At 39.6% G+C, this 18,841-nt stretch overlaps 1 protein-coding gene across 1 annotated transcript in view; it reads left to right on the forward strand.

Annotated features, from left to right (window-relative positions):
* Positions 1 to 18,841, forward strand: part of rerea (arginine-glutamic acid dipeptide (RE) repeats a) — a 437,497-nt gene that overhangs the window by 375,546 nt on the left and 43,110 nt on the right. Inside the window, 1 exon segment of the mRNA XM_052039130.1 lies at positions 18,199 to 18,358. Coding sequence (XP_051895090.1) covers positions 18,199 to 18,358 — 160 coding nt within the window.

Genomic DNA, 18,841 nt, shown 5'->3' on the forward strand with positions numbered 1-18,841 from the left:
GAGGGATATGGATGATACACATTTAGTGTAAATTGGCATCAAGATCGGCACAACATCATGGGCCAAATGGCCTGTCCAGTGCTATACTGTTCTATGTTCTAGAAGTGGAATAATCACTCATGCTTGTTTTTGTTTAAGAGCACCAGTGGTTAATTTGACAAATTCCTGACACTTTTTATTTCAGGAACCGGAACAAAACAGTGGAAATACTGTGTTTCTTGCATAACACATCCATTTCATTTCAGATGGGAGGGATTGTTAAAAAAATTGTAGTGAGATTCCGTATTATTGAAATGATGCCAGCTTGTATAGAAATAGCTGCTGTGCAACCTGCACCCAGCAAGATGTAGAAGTGGATTAGTGGCTTAACAGACTGCACATGGTGAGCCAGAGAGGGTCAGTACATTAACTTTTAGCTTCTAACTCATACTGAAGCAAAGAGAGTCTGCAGGGGTTCAGATAGGAAATGGTCATGGAGGATGATAGCATTTTCTCAAGGATATGACCAACTCTACCAGCGATTGTCATTTTATAAAGGGAGCTTAGCTGTCAAGTGGGATAGAATGGCATCGTTCATCCTTTGTATCCAATGAGGGCAAATTGAATTTCACTGAAAACTCTATTCTGTCGCTCAAATGGCTTTCCACTTGATCTCTCTATATTTCTCATCAATCTACTTTCCAAAATTCAGCGGAGCGTGCACAAGATTGTGGTATCCAGGACAGATAGAAAGGGGCTACGGTTACCCAATTTGTCCAACAAAGCACCATACTTTACCAAAGAGACCTAGAGTCTATTTGGAAGATTGGCCAGTACCGCTTAACTGCAAAGGATAATGGTAGCAGACTGAAATCAAGCCTGCCCATTGAAATAAAGGTTCTTTATCAAGAAACTTTGTTTTTTGTTCCTTCCAGATAAAAGATAGCTTTTATCCAAAGACAGAGGACATGAACCAAATATATTTTAAAGAGGTTCCAACTAGGTGGTTGAAGGTCGTCATGTCAAGATATCTGACAATACAAACTAGCTGAATGCCTGCTTTAAGCAGTAGATTGTGAAATAATTGCAAGTAAGTACAGAGTTTAAAGGCTATCAGTAATTATCAGAAATTATGAAACAGTTGTCCTTTCTTTTGAAGGGTGGCTATTCTTTCTACGTTTCAAGAGTGAAAAAATAACTACTTGTGAAATACAGCACAGGCACTCGGGAACATTAGCTATGAATCAGAAAGTAGAAGGAAATGAGCATAAAGCCAACGCCCAAATGTTTGTAGAACATACAATGGATTTGCTTGGATATTTTTAGCTCTAGTTTGTGCAGTGCACAATTGGGAGAAGATGATATGAATAACTTCTGTAGTAAATTTTGATCATGCTGAAAGGTTCAACGTGCCTTAACCATTTCATTTTTTAAACAACAGATTTTTTTTTAAACAACGGATTTTTTTTAAACAACAGATTTTTTTTTAAAAAAGCCTCCTCTACTGATCTGCACCACTAACAATGAAAGCCTTCTGTTGATTGCTCACTGCAGTCCAAAATCACACCCCGTAGCTGTATTCTGAAATGAAAATTGCAAGATTCCAAGTTCATTTTTGTGTGGGTGTCAGTATGTGTACGCATGCGGAGTGTGGCTATATGTGTACTTGCAAGGATAAAACTGGCAGTTACATTGCATAAAAAGAATTCATAAGGGTATCAATGACAACTGAAGGTTCAGCTTCGACGCAGAGGTTGCTGTTATTTTCATTGCCCTCTGTATTCCTTTCAAGAGCCACTCATACATTGCAATAAGTGACGGTACTTCAAAAATTAGTTGGATGCAAAGCATTTCGGGATGTATCAAGGTCATGAAAGATGCAATGTAAACACATGCCTTTCTTTCTCTTCCTCTGAGTGCTTTTAGCCTTTCTTCAGGAAGGAAGGAAAATAACCGAAAGGGTTGCATGTCATTGTTACAGTGACGGAAAATGAAAGTCATGGAATTCAGTATTATTCACATATCTGATCGGTGCATCAAAAAATGACAATTATTTTCACAAGGTTGCTGACTCTCTATTGATTTTTCTGTCAAACTAATCTGAAATAACAGGTTTCAATATTTTCTTATCGATTAAGTGTACTAAAAAAAATATATATATAAATATTTGCAAAACCCAAGATTGTTTTAATCTGATTTTCCTTTTTTGTTTTGCATTATTTAATGACACAAGGGTTGGGGTACAGAATTGGGTAGTATATGTTCTGCAGTTTTTGTTACGCATTGCACCAATATCTCTGCACTTAATCTCTTGGCATCTGAATGTATAGCTGGCTGTGTAATATGGATGCATGCAGCTCAGTCCAGGACTGTTAAAGTTCATTTCACTTTAATTCCATTAATGGGTATAAGTGGAAAGAAACCAATGTCTTGGTATCTGCATTGGAATTTGGCTTTCATAAGTGAATAGTACTGAACAAAACTAATGTCCCAGCTAACATTAGCAAATGACAGCCTTTCTGAAATAATTGAAGTATATACTCCTTGAAAAAGAAATTGAAGGTTGACAAAACACAAATTTTAAATGCTGCACATTCACTGTCTCCAAGGTAAGTACTTAGATCCCAGTGCAGTCAGTCCTGAAGAAGGGTCCTGTCCCAAAATGTTGACCCTCCATTTTTCTCCACGGATGCTGCCTGCTCTGCTGAGTTCCTCCACTGTCTTGTTGTTTTTTCATCTAGATTCCAGCATCTGCAGTCCCTTGTTTCTCCAGTGAAATCTAAATACTTACGATCAATGACATTACCATATCTGAATCCCCCACCATCAACAACTGGAGGTCTGCGATGACCGGAAACTCAACTGGCCCAACTACATTGCTATTGTGGCTAAAAGAGCAGGTCAGAGTCTGGTTATCCTGGGGTGAATGGCTCATCTTCTGAGAGCTCACAGCCTTCCCATTATCCATGGCACAAGTCAGGAGTGAGATGGAATACTTTCCACTTCCCCAGACAACTGCAGCTCCAAAAACACTCAAGATAACTCAACACCATCCAGGATAAATTAGGCCACTTGATTGGTTTCACATTCATCAACCGAAGGATTCACTTCTTCCATCAACAGTGTACCATGGTTAAGGTGCTGTACATGCTCTCTGCAAAAAGCATTGCAGTTACTCATGTAGGCTGCTCTGCAACACCTCCAAGCTTTAAGCCTCTGCCATCAAAAAGGACAGAGCAGCAGATGAATGGGGACACCATAACTTGATAATTTTTTGTCAAGTAAGAGTTGTAGAACAAATCAGATAGAGTTAAAGATCAGACGTGATCTAATTAAACAGCAGAACATACTTGAGGCTGAATGGCCACGTCTATATCTGTGAAAGAGTTGGAGCTAATTATGGAGCAAGGACCTTCAGGAAGGCTCAAATGATAAAAGCATATCTGTCTTAGTGAAGCCTACGTTGTACTGGACAGGAAACTGGGCTCGTTTAATGATTCAGAGAGTAAACTGATCCTCTACGACTTCAGTAAATTAGCAGTAGTGCATGTGTCTTGACTAAGTACTCAAGGCAAAATGTTGTGCCTGGAAAAGTCATTACCACATCAGTTGTATTCTATTTAGCTCTGAAAGACTTACAAGTAACATTTCACTGTAACATGAGTATTCATATACATTTCAGACTGAATATATCTATGAATTTAAATGGAATGACTTGTAGAAAACACTGATTTATTTTGAGACCTGCAGTTCCTTGACTAATTAACAATAGATACCAGGTGGATTCACTTTTTAAGTCATTTTATTTGAAGTGCCCAAAATGGTGACAAAGAAAGTTATCTCCCAACCATAATTCATTTTCACAGGATCAAAAACAGTGCAGCTATTTACTTTAGATCTTAGTTCATACTACTTAAAGCTATTTGTATAGTAACATACAAAATTGCACCCACAGTTTGAACCCAGAATAAGGTTAAAGCTGCCTCAGTGGCTCAGTGCAGCTGAGGCATGCAGACTGAGAAATCAGAGGTTCGGTTAAAAGTGGGCCTCCAAACCTCCATGAATGCCCTGGAATCAGATTTATTGCCACTGACTTGTATGACGTGAAATCTGTTGTTTTGCAGCAGCAGCACAGTGCAAAGACATAAAATTACTATAAATTACAAAAATAAATAAATACTGCAAAAAGAAAGGAATAACAAGGTCGTGTTCACGGGTTCATGGACCATTCAGAAATCTGATGAGGGAGGGGAAGAAGCTGTTCCTCCTCTCTGATAATCTCCAGGAATTACATTTATTCCCCCAAAGCAGCAGTACAAGAAGCCCAAGTTCATTCAAAAATTGTGTATGCTTGTTTTTTTTTCATTTATTGCAAATAAAATTATGGAGAGTAAGGGAGACTACTCGACTAGCTGAAAGGTGTCACTTGGTCAGGTTATGAAGCCTGTGAATTAATACAGGAAAGATGGTCTATGGGAATAGGTCATTGGAGGCACTGGGCCATTTGATGAAACCTCCCAGGCATGGGGTATGATGATGACATTGTGGTAAATTACCAGTCTAGAGGTTTGAGTTCCAAACCCACCATGGCAGCTGTGGAAGTTAAATTCAGTTAGTAATCAGGAATGCTGATCACTGTAATGATGACTGCAAAATTACCAGATTTTCTTAAAAAACCTTTCTTTCTTCAGGAGAGGAATTTTGCCACCTTTACCTGGTTTATCTTAACATGAGTTCAGACCTAAAAGAATGTGATTGACTCAAATTGCAGTCTTTTCAGGGCAATTAGGGGTGGCCATTAAATGCTGGCCTTGGCAGTGATGCCGACAAATCACCAAATAGATAAACTAAAAATCTTCAATCTCTAGACTGAATTACCTCGTTGCAACAGGGTCACAGTAGTGACACTACAGTTAGCCACACCAAACTGGGCAAAATCAGCCATAATACTTTTCTTGGTATCTGATGCAGGTGTTCAAATATCATGTGAGGCCTATATGGGCCTCTGCTTTGGTGCCATTTGAGGAGGAAAAAATTGCCAGGACTGGCTATCTAGACACATGTTTGAAGCTTAGCCCTTTGAATAAGATGATAAAGGAATACCCCATCAGGAGTGGTGACCTGGATAAAATGGGAAAAAATTTGAATTTGTGCTCTATTGTGAAAATCCACAAGATACAGTTAGAGCCAAACTGAGTTGCTTTCTATATTTTGGACCAAGCTGAAGAAACCTAAGATTAGCTCGTGCCTAGTGATTTGGAAATGACAGAATTGAAGCAAATGCAGTCAAATGAGAGCCATTGGACACTTAAAAGTGTGAAACTGGATCTTAACAGAAGTAATTAAAAAAATAATGTATTTTAATTCCGGTTATTTTCCAAATGCATGTAGACCCAAATACTGGCAGAAGCTCTAGTTGAGCCTAGTGTGTTTCATTAGAAGTCTGTTAAGAAACAAGGACCATCTGTTGTACTAAAAGTCTGAGCATAGATAATGATTCTATAAATATATCAATGGGGCCTGTGAAATGGTTGTATGCTTTTATATTGCTGTTCTTTATTTTGGATTAGGGAAAAAATGAAGTCATTTTTAAGGCATAAATTGTTGAAAGGTTATAGTAATAAATTTTAATTGCACTGTGACAAAAAAAAACCTTTTACGTCCACAAGAGTACCTGCAGACTTTAATGCCGCTCCAGCTGCAAGCTAGAAAAGTAAGTAAATGTGCGATGCTTTAATATCTACTAAATGATGACACTATGATTGCATAGTGCATATTGCACATTAAAGTGTTACACAATCATCGTGTCATCATCGTGTTCCAGTTAGAGCCTTCATCATTACTTTTTTATGAATCCTGTGTAGCTTAGTGTTCACTATTTCTTGAAGTCATCCCAATGTGTTGATTTCTTGCTGCAGCAGTAATCATATCAATCTGTCGATGGATGTGCATTTACTGTAGCATTGGAAACAGTTGGATTAACAGAAGTAGTCAAATTGGAATTGCAGTAAAATGCATCAGGAATGATCAGAATTCAATTAAGTTAAACCAGTTTACTCATGGTTAAATTGTTTCCTGTCCATTATGACAGCATCTGGTTTAATTTCCACAATAAAATTGGAGGGAGTCATTATGGCTTCATTGGTTTAGGAAGAAATTGCCAATTATGTCTTTAAATGCTTAGCAACTGGGAACATAATGGAAGTGAGCAGCAGCAAAACATTTTGATACATCCATTATTCTTTACTTATGCAAGGAAAATGTTGTTAATCTCCAAATAAAAGCTCTCCCCAAAGTATAGCACAGCATCCCCAATACGAGCTGATCCTACAGCAACATTTCCAAACTAGACCACCCTGCATATGGTGGCCATGTATTGATTTCTCTTTGTGTTAGTTGGAGTATGACACCAGCTGGTATCTGCATGCTGTTTGTGCAATTCATAATTTATGGAAAAATGTTGTTCCTTGGAGGAGACAGAAACCTTGCTCCCTCAATGGTAAAGTGATGCTAAACATTGAAAGCCACATTTGTGCCTGCAAAGATGTACAAACGTGAAGTGTATTCTGTCAATGTATACAGCTTTTCTCCCTGGATCTGCATGCGTATGCTCAGCTGGCTACCTGATTCACTGTGGGGTATGTTCAGGTAACCTTCACTCCACCATGAGCACTTATATTATTTGCCCCAGTGACGCAGGTCCGTATTTGCGAAGCTTAGGTTCAATACAAACTGTTGCAGTCAGCATAATCAAACAATAGAGCCAAAACTGGTTGAAGAATTATTTGTACCCTGGATCTGTTGCTTGTCTGTGACTTCAAAGTTCACTCCACTGTATTATGTGCTCCCATAATATTCCAAAAAAAAGCCTCTTCTTTGTTTCCAATAGAAAAGGATACAACACAATAGGAGAAGGAATATATACACACACATAGGCCCCTCAAAGATGCCCAGCCATTCAAAATGATCATGGTTGATCTGCCCCAAGCCTCTCTGTGTTAATTCCCCACAGCCCTCAATTCCCTGATCTTTCGAAACAAAATTATCTACCTTCTTTTCAAATAGTTCCAGTAATCTAGCCTCCCCTTCCCTCTGGTGTAGAGATTCACCACTCTGTGTGGGAAGTAACTCCTGCACAGCTTTTAGGTAACCATCCCCTTATCTTGTAACAATGTCCCCTTGTTTGGGGCTCTTCCACAGTGGTAAAAGTGTGTAAATGAATACAAGATTTTCTAGCATCACTCACAAGAAGCTAAATCAGCACTAATGCCATGCCACCTAGAAGCAGGCAGCATTACTGATGGCTCAATCTGGCAGGAGTGCATTGTGCAGGCAGGATTTGAAGGAGAAAAATAACGTTTAGAATTAGATGCAATGAAATCTAATTCAATATTTTTTCCTATTTGATCAACTATATAAATTAGGCTACCTTTCAATGTACAGAAGAAGATATGAAATGGAGGTGGGAGTAGGCCATTCAGACCCTCATGTCTGCTCTGCAATTCAGTGAGGTCATCTCCGATGTGTTACCTCAGTGCCATTTTGCTGTACAAACCCATATGTCTTGATTCCCTTAATATCTAAAAGTCGCAAACAACCATAATTCATGTGCGCTCACGTGTTATGTGTGAATGCACACAATCTCACTCTTTCTCTCGCGTGCGCTCTCTCTCCTCTCAACCTCCAGCAGCAGAGGGTGAATGTCTGCGTGTACCTGTAGTGGTTGTTTTTCATCGACTGCTTCCAGCGGTACCCTTTGTCAAATGCTCTCTCCTTTTCATTTTCCTCCCGGGGGCACATCTCATCATCTCATCACTTTTGGCTAAAATTACTAGACGGCACACTTTTGAAATTCAGAATTGTGGTGAAAACTTTGTGTTCTTCCCCATCATTAGTTCATGGGCTAAGGGCACACATGGCAATTCAGCATTTATTGCTTTTTGAACCACTGTAGTCCATGACGGTGCTCCTACAGTGTTTCTAGGGAGAAAGTTCACAGATTTTGCCCAGGTGACGATGATGGAATGTTCATATAGGTCCAAGATAGACTAGTGTATGATTAGGAAAGAAAGTGACAGTGTTGCCATTGGCCTGGAGTCCATGCTTGTCCTTTTGGGTGGTAGGGGTCTCCAGTTTGGAAGGTAGTATCAAAGAAGCTTTGACAAGGTGTCACAGTGCATCTTGTGAATGACAGACATCACAGCCATAATGTGTTGAATTTAAAGGGAGTGATATCTGTGTAATGATTAAAAATTACTTTTATGTGGATTAACAACTTCATTTCAGGCTAACTGCCTTTTAGAAGTTTGAGGTGTCTCACCATGAAATAGTTGGGTACAAGAAGACCAAATCATTTTAACTTAACTTACTTTTTTTCAGATGTAAATTGACTTATTATTGTCACATGCACAGAGGTAAAGTGAAAAAATTTGTTTTGCATGCTGTTGATACAAATTTCATTACAACAGTGCATTGAGGTAGTACAAGGGAAAACAATAACAATACAAAATAAAGTTACAGTTACAGAGAAAGTGCAGTGCAGGCAGACAATAAGGTGCAAGGCCATGACAAAGTATGTTGTGAGGTCAACAGTCCATCGTTCAATAGTCTTATAACAGTGGGATAGAAGCTGTCCTTGAGCCTGGTGGTATGTACTTTCAGGCTTTTGTATCTTCTACCCGATGGGAGGGGGGAGAAGGGAGAAATTCCAGGGTGGCAGGAGTCTTTGATTATGTTGGCTGCTTTACCAAGGCAGCGAGAAGTATAGATTCAGCGGAGAGGAGGCTGGTTTCTGTGATGTGCTGAGCTGTGTCCACAACTCTCCGCAGTTTCTTGCGCTCATGGGGAGAGCAGTTGTCATACCAAGCCCTGATGCATCCAGATAAGATGCTTTCTATGGTGCATCAATAAAAATTGGTGAGGGTCAGAGGGGACATGCCAAATTTCTTTAGCCTCCTGAGGAAGTAAGTAATCCAACGATCTCCTGCTGTTGTTTACCATCCAGTAACCAGATTTCATTTCAGTAGAAAAAATGCCCACCTAAAATGTCAATTGAAACTGAGAATCCAACAGCAAAATATTGTACTCTATCAATGGAGCTAGTAGACCGTGTTTGAGACTTTATAATCTCAGAGCTTGTGATGTTCAGCTTTATTCAGAGGGACGTAAATGCACAAAAATTCATTGTTGCATTTAACTCATTGTAGCTGCTTCAGTCTGCCTTGCCCCTTCACTGTACTTTGGCCTATTTTACCAAAAAGGAAATGACTATGCAAAAAATCTTTTAAATGAAGTTGTCAATCCACATAAAAGTATAACATAATAAATTTTTATCATTACATTTGAAAAACATAATCCCTTATAACTTTCAAGATCAAGAAAAATGAGGATTTAGAAAGATGGTATTGTTTTTGACAGCCATTATGTCTCTCCTTAGAGTAAAAAGCTTCTTTTCCTGTTACTTCCCAGCAAGCCTTTCCTGTATTTTGCAAAAGATTTTTCCTATAGCTACTGTCGTTTAGTCATCACCTCGGGAGATTCAGAGACAGAACTGATGATGCTGTTAAACTCTTCAGCTGCATCTACAGTCGATCTTTTATCCTTCCTAGCTGCCGTCATTAAATATAGCATTGCTTATGTATATTTTATAGGGTGACCCTGACAGTTGTCAGGTTGATGTTCTGCAGTGTTGCTAGCATTGTGGATTTAATGAAGGGCAGATAAATAGGAAAATATTTACTGTAGGCAGGATTGCAGTCAAATCTTGTGTGTTAAAGGTCCTTGCTTGTAGAATGTCAGACAAGAGTCCATCAGCAAAACCTGCTTTTAAGGGAACTGTGTACAAAGGTTTAGTTTCTTTTTTATAAAATTCATCTTAAATCCACAAGCTGTTAAATCAGCTTATAATGAAAGATCCCTTGCCTTTTGCTATCTCTCCTTAGTCCAGTATTGCAACCTTAGCAGCAGCTACTCTAAAGGCATTATCTTTTCCACTAAAAGCTGCAATAATCACCCAACTACATAAAAAGGCTAGCCTTAACCTTTCTGTACTCTGTAGTCAGCCCTATCCACAGCATTCAATCTTGTCTTTAAGGCTCTGGAGGCTGTTGTCATCACCCAACTTTGTACTCAGCTCTTTCCTCAGTCCTTGTTTCAATCCCTTCCGACGGCACTGAGTCTGTCTTGGACAAAGCAGTCAATAATATTGTGTGAGTGCAATGTGCTTTTCTTCTAGTTGTCAGTCTCCTAGATTTTTGGTCATCTTTACTTCTCCCTTTTCAATTCCTTCATGGCTCTGATTCCAAACAGTGAAACACCTTGAGATGTTCTGCACTGTTTAAAATCACCTTATGTCTTAGATATTTAGAAGATTTTATGAAACCAGCACCATCCTGGATCTTGATTGGACTTCAAGGTGCCATCTGCACAGGTGGGTAGCTCAGACTACATTCAAGCATAGTCTGATAAGTGGCGAGTTGCATTTTAAACAGCTACCCACATCATTCAAAGACACAACGATTGTTGAACACCCATGATCAACGTTCCAGGGTGTTCAACGATAGTTATTGCCTTTGCTGAGGTTGAGCACATTGTCCTCCTCCACCCTACAATTACTCTGTTGTCCCTCTCCACCGTCTACTCTCTCATCATTCCAGATCTATCTCAAATTTATCAACAAACTCTCTGTAAAATGTTTCATACCTTGCCTGCACGCAGCCCTCAGGACACAAGTTTGCACCCCACTCCCCTGTTTATGGCATAATTGGTAAACACAAGGTTCCTTTCATATGCCAACAAAACGCAGCTTTACATCCTCATGTCTGTCACTGTTTCCACAGTAGCAGGTTGTGGCAGAGGCAGAACATTTTATGGCTCAATGTACTCCAGGCAGAGCCATGTTCTTTAATTGATATCAGAATCTTTGCCCCTGCCCACAGGTTCCACCTCCCTCTCTGGAATCCTCAGCTGATTTCTAGACCTCACATTTAGTCCATTAATAAACCAGACTCATCTTCCCCACCCACTCCCCACCATCCACCCACCCCGTAAAATTTTGTAGATGCTCGTATCAATGCCATTATTATGTCTTGATCTAACTTTTCCAATGTATTCCTCACTGACGTCTCACCACCCTGTATCAATTGGAATAGGTCCAAGACTCCACCATCAGTGTTCTGTTCCCACCATCCCTCACCTTCCTGTTCCATTCCTTTCAATTTGAGCTCTTCTTCCTTTGCTTATCATTTCTTCAATCATTTACAGAATGGAGACATTGCTGGCAAAGCCAGCATTTATCGTATATCCCAAATTGTCCTTGAGAAGGTGGTGGTGAACTTCCAGCTTGAACCACTAATCTTTCAGGTGAAGGTACTCCCACAGTGTCATTGGGTAAGAAATTCTGGGGTTTAGACCCAACAATGATGAAGCAACAGCAATGTGTTTCCAAATTAGGACGATGTGATACTTGGAGGAAAAGCTGCAGGTATTTTGGTTTCTGTGTGCCTGCTGTCCTTCCTTTTCGAAGGTAGAGCTCATGATTTTGGAAAGTGAAGTCAGAGTAGCTCTAGTGAGTAACTGCAGTACATTATAAAGATGGTCCGCCATCTACCTGTGGTGTGCCACTGATGGAAGAAGTTAATGGTCAAGGGTGGTGGATGCGTGCCGGTCAAGCAGACTGTTTTATTCTGGATGATGTTGAAGTTTTAGTGTATTGTTGAAGCTGCACTCATCCAGGGAAGTGGAGAGTATTCCATCTCAAGAAAGAATACCAGAGAAACATTATAGATGGTGGAGAGGCCTTGGGAAGTTAGGAGGTGGGTCTTTTGCCACAGGATCCCCTTTCTTGTAATTACAGGATTTAAGTGGCTGGTACACTTGAGTTTCTGGTTTGGTCAATATTAACCCCCAGAATGTTGATTATGGTGCTCAACAATAGTTCTGTCCTTGAATGATGTGGGTAGATGGATAAAATGCTGCTCACCACATAATCAGACTATTCCCGAAAATTGTCTGACAAACCAGCTTGTGCAAATGCTGCCCTGAAGTCCTATCTAGGTCCAGGATGGTGCTTGTTTTATAAAATCTTATAAATACAGTAGTAGAACTCAAGTCATGCTTTAACAAAGTGATTTTTAAACAGTGCAGAACATCTCGAGGTTTTTCACTGTTTAGAATCAGAGCTGTGCAAGAATTGAAGAGGGAGAGTCGGAAGTGACCAGGAGTCCAGGAGTAAATTTTAAAAAAGAACACAAAGTTTCGGAATGTTACATTTATTTTTCTTCATTGTCTGGCAATTCAATATGTTTTAAATTAAGAAGCAATTATGTCTTTTCCCTACACTCCAACCCACAGAAATCTCTACCACTTTCAAATTAGATGTGGTCGGATGTAGCACCAATATTTTAATGGAGGTGAAGTTGTCCGTGGCTGAGTTTTGGGGGCTGTAGAATCCTCCCCCATACATTTAGAAATTAGGATCTTGTAGTTCTATTTAATGAAGTAGAAAACAAAATCACTCCTGTAAACATAAGGGTACATTATTAGCATTAAAAATTTGTTAAATTGGTCTTAATTAGGCCATTGCATTGGTTTCTAAATCCCCAAAGCCAAGTTGATATTTATAAATTCTGCCAGTTCATTAAAATCTGGCACACTGTAGGTCTTCGTTTTATAATGGTGCTGCCTTGGTTTATGAAACATCACTATTAATGTAAAAATATTTTTATAGTTCACACAATAAAAAAGATATGCATCAGGGGTAACGTTTAATCTAATTGAAGTGTTAGAATTGAGCAGAGGAGTTGATAAGGTGAAATTTTTTCCAGATGGGGAGTCCAAAATAAGAGATTGTAACCTACCAAAGGTAGAAGTACTTCTTATTTAAGAGTGGTTGAAATCTAGAGCACTCTTCCCCAGAAAGCTGCTGAATATAGATGAAGTAAAAACTCCAAATTGAAATTCCAAACAGAATCATGTTGAGTGAATGGAGTTCCAACATAAATCAGGCTCGAATGAATTCTGTTTCCATTCCTGTACACTGTGAGTATCCAAGATTTGACCTCAAGGTTGCACTAAGTTTGTTGACTGTCTGATGCAGAAGCAGGAACACTGATAATTTGATATCAAGGTGTAGATTAAAATAAACCGCTGAACCACCCACCTGTGCAGATGGCACCTTGAAGACCAAGCAAGGTCCAGGATGGTGCTTGTTTCATAACATATTCTAAATATGGTTGCTCATTGCCTCTTGGGAGTTACTGTATTGACCATGAAAAATCCTATTTTGAGAAACCTCTTGCCTTTCTCTGATACAGACTTCTGATTCTATTACGACTAAATAACTGAAATTTTCAGAGTGAACCAGCTAAATAAGGTCTTTCCACATTTGGTCTCTATTCATGGTCTGTTGCCAATGATATCAGCACTCCTTTAATAAGTACACCAGAAGATCAACAGTCCAAATTCCTTGAGATTGAGCAACTTCTGAAGCATGGATCTATTTGGATTACAGATAGCAATATCTGTCACTCTAATAGTGTTTATTGCACCCTGTGGAATTTTTTGATATTATTTGTGCATAATTCAATGCTTTTATGTATATTATACAAAAGCTACGTAAACACTTAACGATTTGTTCATTGTATTAACCCAAATGTATGGGATCCAGCATTGCAGGGAAACTTAAGGACCACTTCAGTCCGAATCCTGACTGTTTTGGTGTTTTCAGACTGTGGGCTTTTTTTTGTTCTGGAGATCTTCCACAAACAACCAGCAGAAGTAAGACTCACAGGTGAAGAGAGCCAAAAGGAGCTGAAAAAAACCTAACCAATTTATATAAGATGCTTCTCTTCATCCTGCACTACCATTGCTGTCACCACCCTGGAACGAAAGGAAAGAAGCAGGAGTAGGCCACTCCACCTCTTTTAATAAAATCACAGATAATAATTTACTACAGTGTTATCCTCCCACACTGTCCCCATTCCTCTTGCAAAAATCTATCAGTCTTTGCATTGAATATTCTCAGTGAGCCCAACAGCTCTCCGGGGTAGAGGATTCCAAAGATTCACTGCCCTCTGAGTGAAGGATTTCTTCTCAGTCCTGAATGGCCGATGACTGTGACCCCTGGTTCCAGGCACCCAACAGAAGAGAAGCATCATCCCTTCATCTACCCTGTCAAGCACCTTAAGAATTTTGTATATTTCAAACTGCAGAAGTAGATAAGGTTCTGCAACATCGCATGTCATGCAGCTGTGGCTATAATGCACATTATTAAGTTAAAGTACATGCTGTGTGTACTGTGCTGTGATCTGCTCTAACTAGAGAATAACTTCAACTAAGACCAGTCTGAATGTGGTCAACATTCTAAATTCAGGACAAAGTAAAGACAGCTGACTAATGTTGACAACATTATAAGTTCAGTGTTTTGAGTTAAGAGACTGTATTCAATAGAATATAGGTTGGTACTTTTTAATCTTATTTTAATTAATAGCACTTTGTATTGGTTTTGTTAATCTACAATGAGCTAAGGTGCACGGACCAGGCATAGGCTGTGTAATTTGCCTGTATGCAGGTCGAGCTGCAGCCTCAGTGACCTGGGGTCGATCCTGACCATGGGTGCTGCCTGTGCGGAGTTTTTTTACATTCTCTTCTTGACTGCATTGGTTTCTCCCAGGTACTCTAGTTTCCTTCCACATCCCAAAGATGTGCTGGTAGGTTAACTGGCAACTGTAATTATACCCCCTAATGTAGTTTAGAAACCAAAAGAATTGAAAAGGAATTCATGGGTATACAGGTGACTCCTGTGTTACATTATGGGGGGGGGGGGGGGGGGGGGGGGGGGGGGGGCGCGGGTGGCGGTGGTGGATGTTTGCGTTCTGAGAAAACTGCCCATATAGTGATCTTTACTAACATAGAGCCACATCATCTGCGTGTGCTTCGAGAAAGGCGAGTTGAAAAGAAAATAAATTTTGTGTTTATTTACTTATTTTTCATGAAGTTCCATGAGAGCAAATTTTGTTCCACGTCTCCCAAGTTTTTGGATGGTGATTTGCGAATTCTGTAAGGGCAAATTTACGTAACCTGAACGGCTGTAAGACGGGAGCCACCTGTAGTTGAAAGGATATGTTGCAGAACGACAGGGAAATAAGGAGAGGAGAAATGGGATTGCTCCCTGGGAGCTGGCATGAGATTGATGGACCAAATGGCCTCTCTCCATGTCATTGTAGGTTAAGTGAGTCTCTGCATAGTGCTGAATCTTTGTTTACCCATGTACAAAGCACACAGCTTGTACTGTGTATTGAGCATCTTGTGTAAGCATTGGACCCCTTCACGTAAGATCATTAACATTTTATTAAGTTAATAATAGTTGTTGTGGCACACAAAATGAACCATATGCCTGAAAGTTATGTAGAACACAGGAGGAAAAAGAACTAACCAAGATGGCAACAGCGGTAATGATGTACTGTGCTGCATACTCTAAATCATTACAAACTGCTGTTGCCAATAACATTTATGTTCATTAGTTTCTACACAAAAAAAGTACCAGATAATTTGCCTGGTTGACTTCTTTGGAAAGAATCTTTGATCAATGATTTGCTTGTGCTAATGTTTCAGCAGAGTATTGATTTTGCAAGAGCTTTGTTCGCTGTGGACTCAGAACACGTTTGATTAACGTCCAATTGACTTTGTACGCATTGAAACCAGGAACCATTTTGCATGATTTGTTCCTTTTTGAAGCCAGTCCGACATGTTCTTTTGTTTATGTATGAATGCTGCCGCCCATATAGTTAGCAGTGTGTGGTTCCAAATCCGTTTGATTCACTGCACTTCAACCCACATGGACTCTTAATCCCTGAACTGTGATGCAAAGCAAGATAGGTTATGAAATCTGGACTGGATTTTCAAATCCAGTTTTGAGCTTTGTTCTCTTATTTATTGCACAAAAGCCACTGGAACACATTGTCAACTTAACACCAAACCAACTTGCTTGGAATCTTGACGAGAGTAATGTAGCTTTTACACTTATGGAGGGATTTTTTTTTTAATTACTAAGTATTCAGTGTGTGAACTGCAATCTGGATAATTAATTTGAAATTTATTTTTAATTACAAATTACCAAAGGCCGGTTGTGTTCAGTGGAACCAGTGGCCAGGAAGAGACAGTATTTGAATGTAGTATCTATAAAATACCATAGACAGATTGTACTATCATCCCTACACTTCTTATGAACAGAACATGCTGGGGAGAAGTCTGTTCCCATTTTTGGATGATAGTTAAATGTGACCAATTTCTAGGCCAATCTCTCACATTAGATCTGCTCTGTCAGGTTTTGCTCATTTGACAGTCAGCAACTTCCAAGTGCCCTGTGATCAGCATTAAACTCTGTATGATAATTTGGACTGAAACTCCTCTTTTTCAGGACATCATTTCCAAATTTACAATAAACTGGGTGCAGCATGACTGGGTTTTCTGGGACTGTAAACACATGCAGCAGGTCTTGAGGGGAATTGCAATCAAGCCATAAAGTATCTTGGATTTTATTTTACCTCTCGGACTAGAGAAATGTGATCTTTATTTCATTTTCAAAATCATAATCAAGTATGAATAAACAATCTCATCATTATCCTGAAGACAAGACTGTAAAAAGGAAATAACTACACAGCAAGCTATAGAATCCAGAAAATTTATGACACAGGTGGCCATTCAGCCCATTGTGCCTGTCCTTGCTGTCAAAAACAAACCACCTAACTAATCCTATCTGTCAGCATCTGATCCACAGTCTAGCAGCTCTTCAAGTACATCTAAGTACATTATAAAACATTAGCTCTCTACTCAACGCCCTACCTCTTAACAAAGAGAATTGCACAATGTATTTAATCTTCAGTGCCTGAGGGAAATTGGCATTATACTTGTAAATTATGACACTCCTAAATTAAAAACAGAAAATGCTGGAAGTACTCAGCTGGTCAGGCAGCATCTGTGGTGTAAGAAATAGTTGATATTTCAGGTCAATGACCTTTCATGAAAACAGGGATCTCAACTCCTATTTTGGAAATGTTACCTCCGCTTTCCTCTACATTGATGCTGCCTTACCTGCTGTGAATTTCCAGTATTTTCTGTATTCCAGATTTCCAGCACCTGCAGAATTTTGTGTTTGGACACTGGGAATGCCTTCCTGATTTTGAAGGAAATTTTCTAAGGAACATTCAGTGCTGCATACTGAAAATTGATCATCAACATCAGAGGTCCATTAAAGCCGATTCCATTTTGGGGATATCACAAGGGAGATTGAGTTTCAGTTAAAATCTTTGTTCACCTCCAACAGCGATTACTGACTGACAATCCACCAGGTCTTCCAAAGTCATGACCTTTCCAATGTGAAAGGTTAGGGGCAGCAGACACATGGAAAGGACAGGTCGCACACAATCCTGAAGTGGAAATGTTTGTTGTTATTCTTCTTCATTGGGTCAAAATCCTGGAACTCCCTACCCAATAGCATAATAGAAGTTCCTTCACATAAATTGCTGTAATAGTCCGAGAAGTTGGCTCACCACCATCTCCTCAAGGTCAATTAAGAATGGGCAGTAAATGCTGGCTTTGCCAATGGCATATGCATCCTATTTTTTTTAAATCACTAATTGCTGATTTTTTGGTGTGTGACACAACCCCAACTATTACAAGTGATATCCAACATCTTTACCTGACAGTCACATATATTAGGATTCTACAATGTGCACTTTATGAACTAGAAACTGAGTTTTTGCAAGTTAAAGCAGGCCTTTCAAATTGCATTTGCAAGAGTCTCTATCCATCTTAATTCATGGTTGTATCGCAAGGCTGCAGGCACAGTAGTGTAGCGGTTAGCATAATGCTTTACAGCGCCAGCGACCCGGGTTCAATTCCTGCCATTGTCTGTAAGGAGTTTGTACATTCTCCCCGTGTCTGTGTGGGTTTCCTCCGGGTGCTCCGATTTCCTCCCACATTCCAAAGACGTATGGGTTAGGAAGTTGTGGGCATGCTATGTTGGCGCCAGAAGTGTGGCGACACTTGCGGGCTGTCCCCAGAACACTCTACGCAAAAGATGCATTTCACTGTGTGTTTCGATGTACATGTGACTAATGAAGAAATCTTATCTTGTGTGTCAAATGGTGTGGGGTCCCAGGTAACAGAACTTCAGTGGAGACCCATTGACCCAATGTCCATTATTCTGTTTTGTTACAGGGTGAACTGGTAACATTTTATTACTACTGGAAGAAAACTCCAGAAGCAGCCAGCTCCCGTGCCCACCGTAGACATCGCAGACAGGCTGTATTCAGAAGAATTAAAACACGCACTGCAACAACTCCAGTGAACCCATCTCGACCACCGTCTGGTGAATTCTGTAAGTTCTAATCAGGTTGATTACAATTATTAAGAAATAATTCACGGGGGACTGGGCAATTTTATGTTTAGCAAGTCATGCAAACCATTTTAATCAGTTGTCCTAGATTGACTCAGAATCATTGGTAGATGAGGTTTGAATTTGTTGTAACTATGAGATGGTGAGATACCATAACTAAAAGCTATCTCAGTTTTACAAGTAAATCATTAATAAACTTCAGGTACCTCTGTGGCAGTGGTTTTTTCAGTTCTCAATGGTTAAACACTAATAGGTCCATTAAGAAGGTGGTTGAAACTGAATTTTCATCAGTACCAAACGTACTAAAATACTAGAAAAGGTGCTGATCTTAGAGAATCTAGCCAGGCAAGTGGTTGGAGTGTTAGTGGGAGAGCATTTTGTCGCTGGTGACTGTAACTCATAGGTTTCAAGTAGTTATGCAAAGGGATGAGGGTGGAGTGGAAATTAAGGTCCTGAATGGGGAAG

This window comes from Pristis pectinata, chromosome 26 (assembly GCF_009764475.1).
Source record: "Pristis pectinata isolate sPriPec2 chromosome 26, sPriPec2.1.pri, whole genome shotgun sequence".
Taxonomy (NCBI): Eukaryota; Metazoa; Chordata; class Chondrichthyes; order Rhinopristiformes; family Pristidae; genus Pristis; species Pristis pectinata.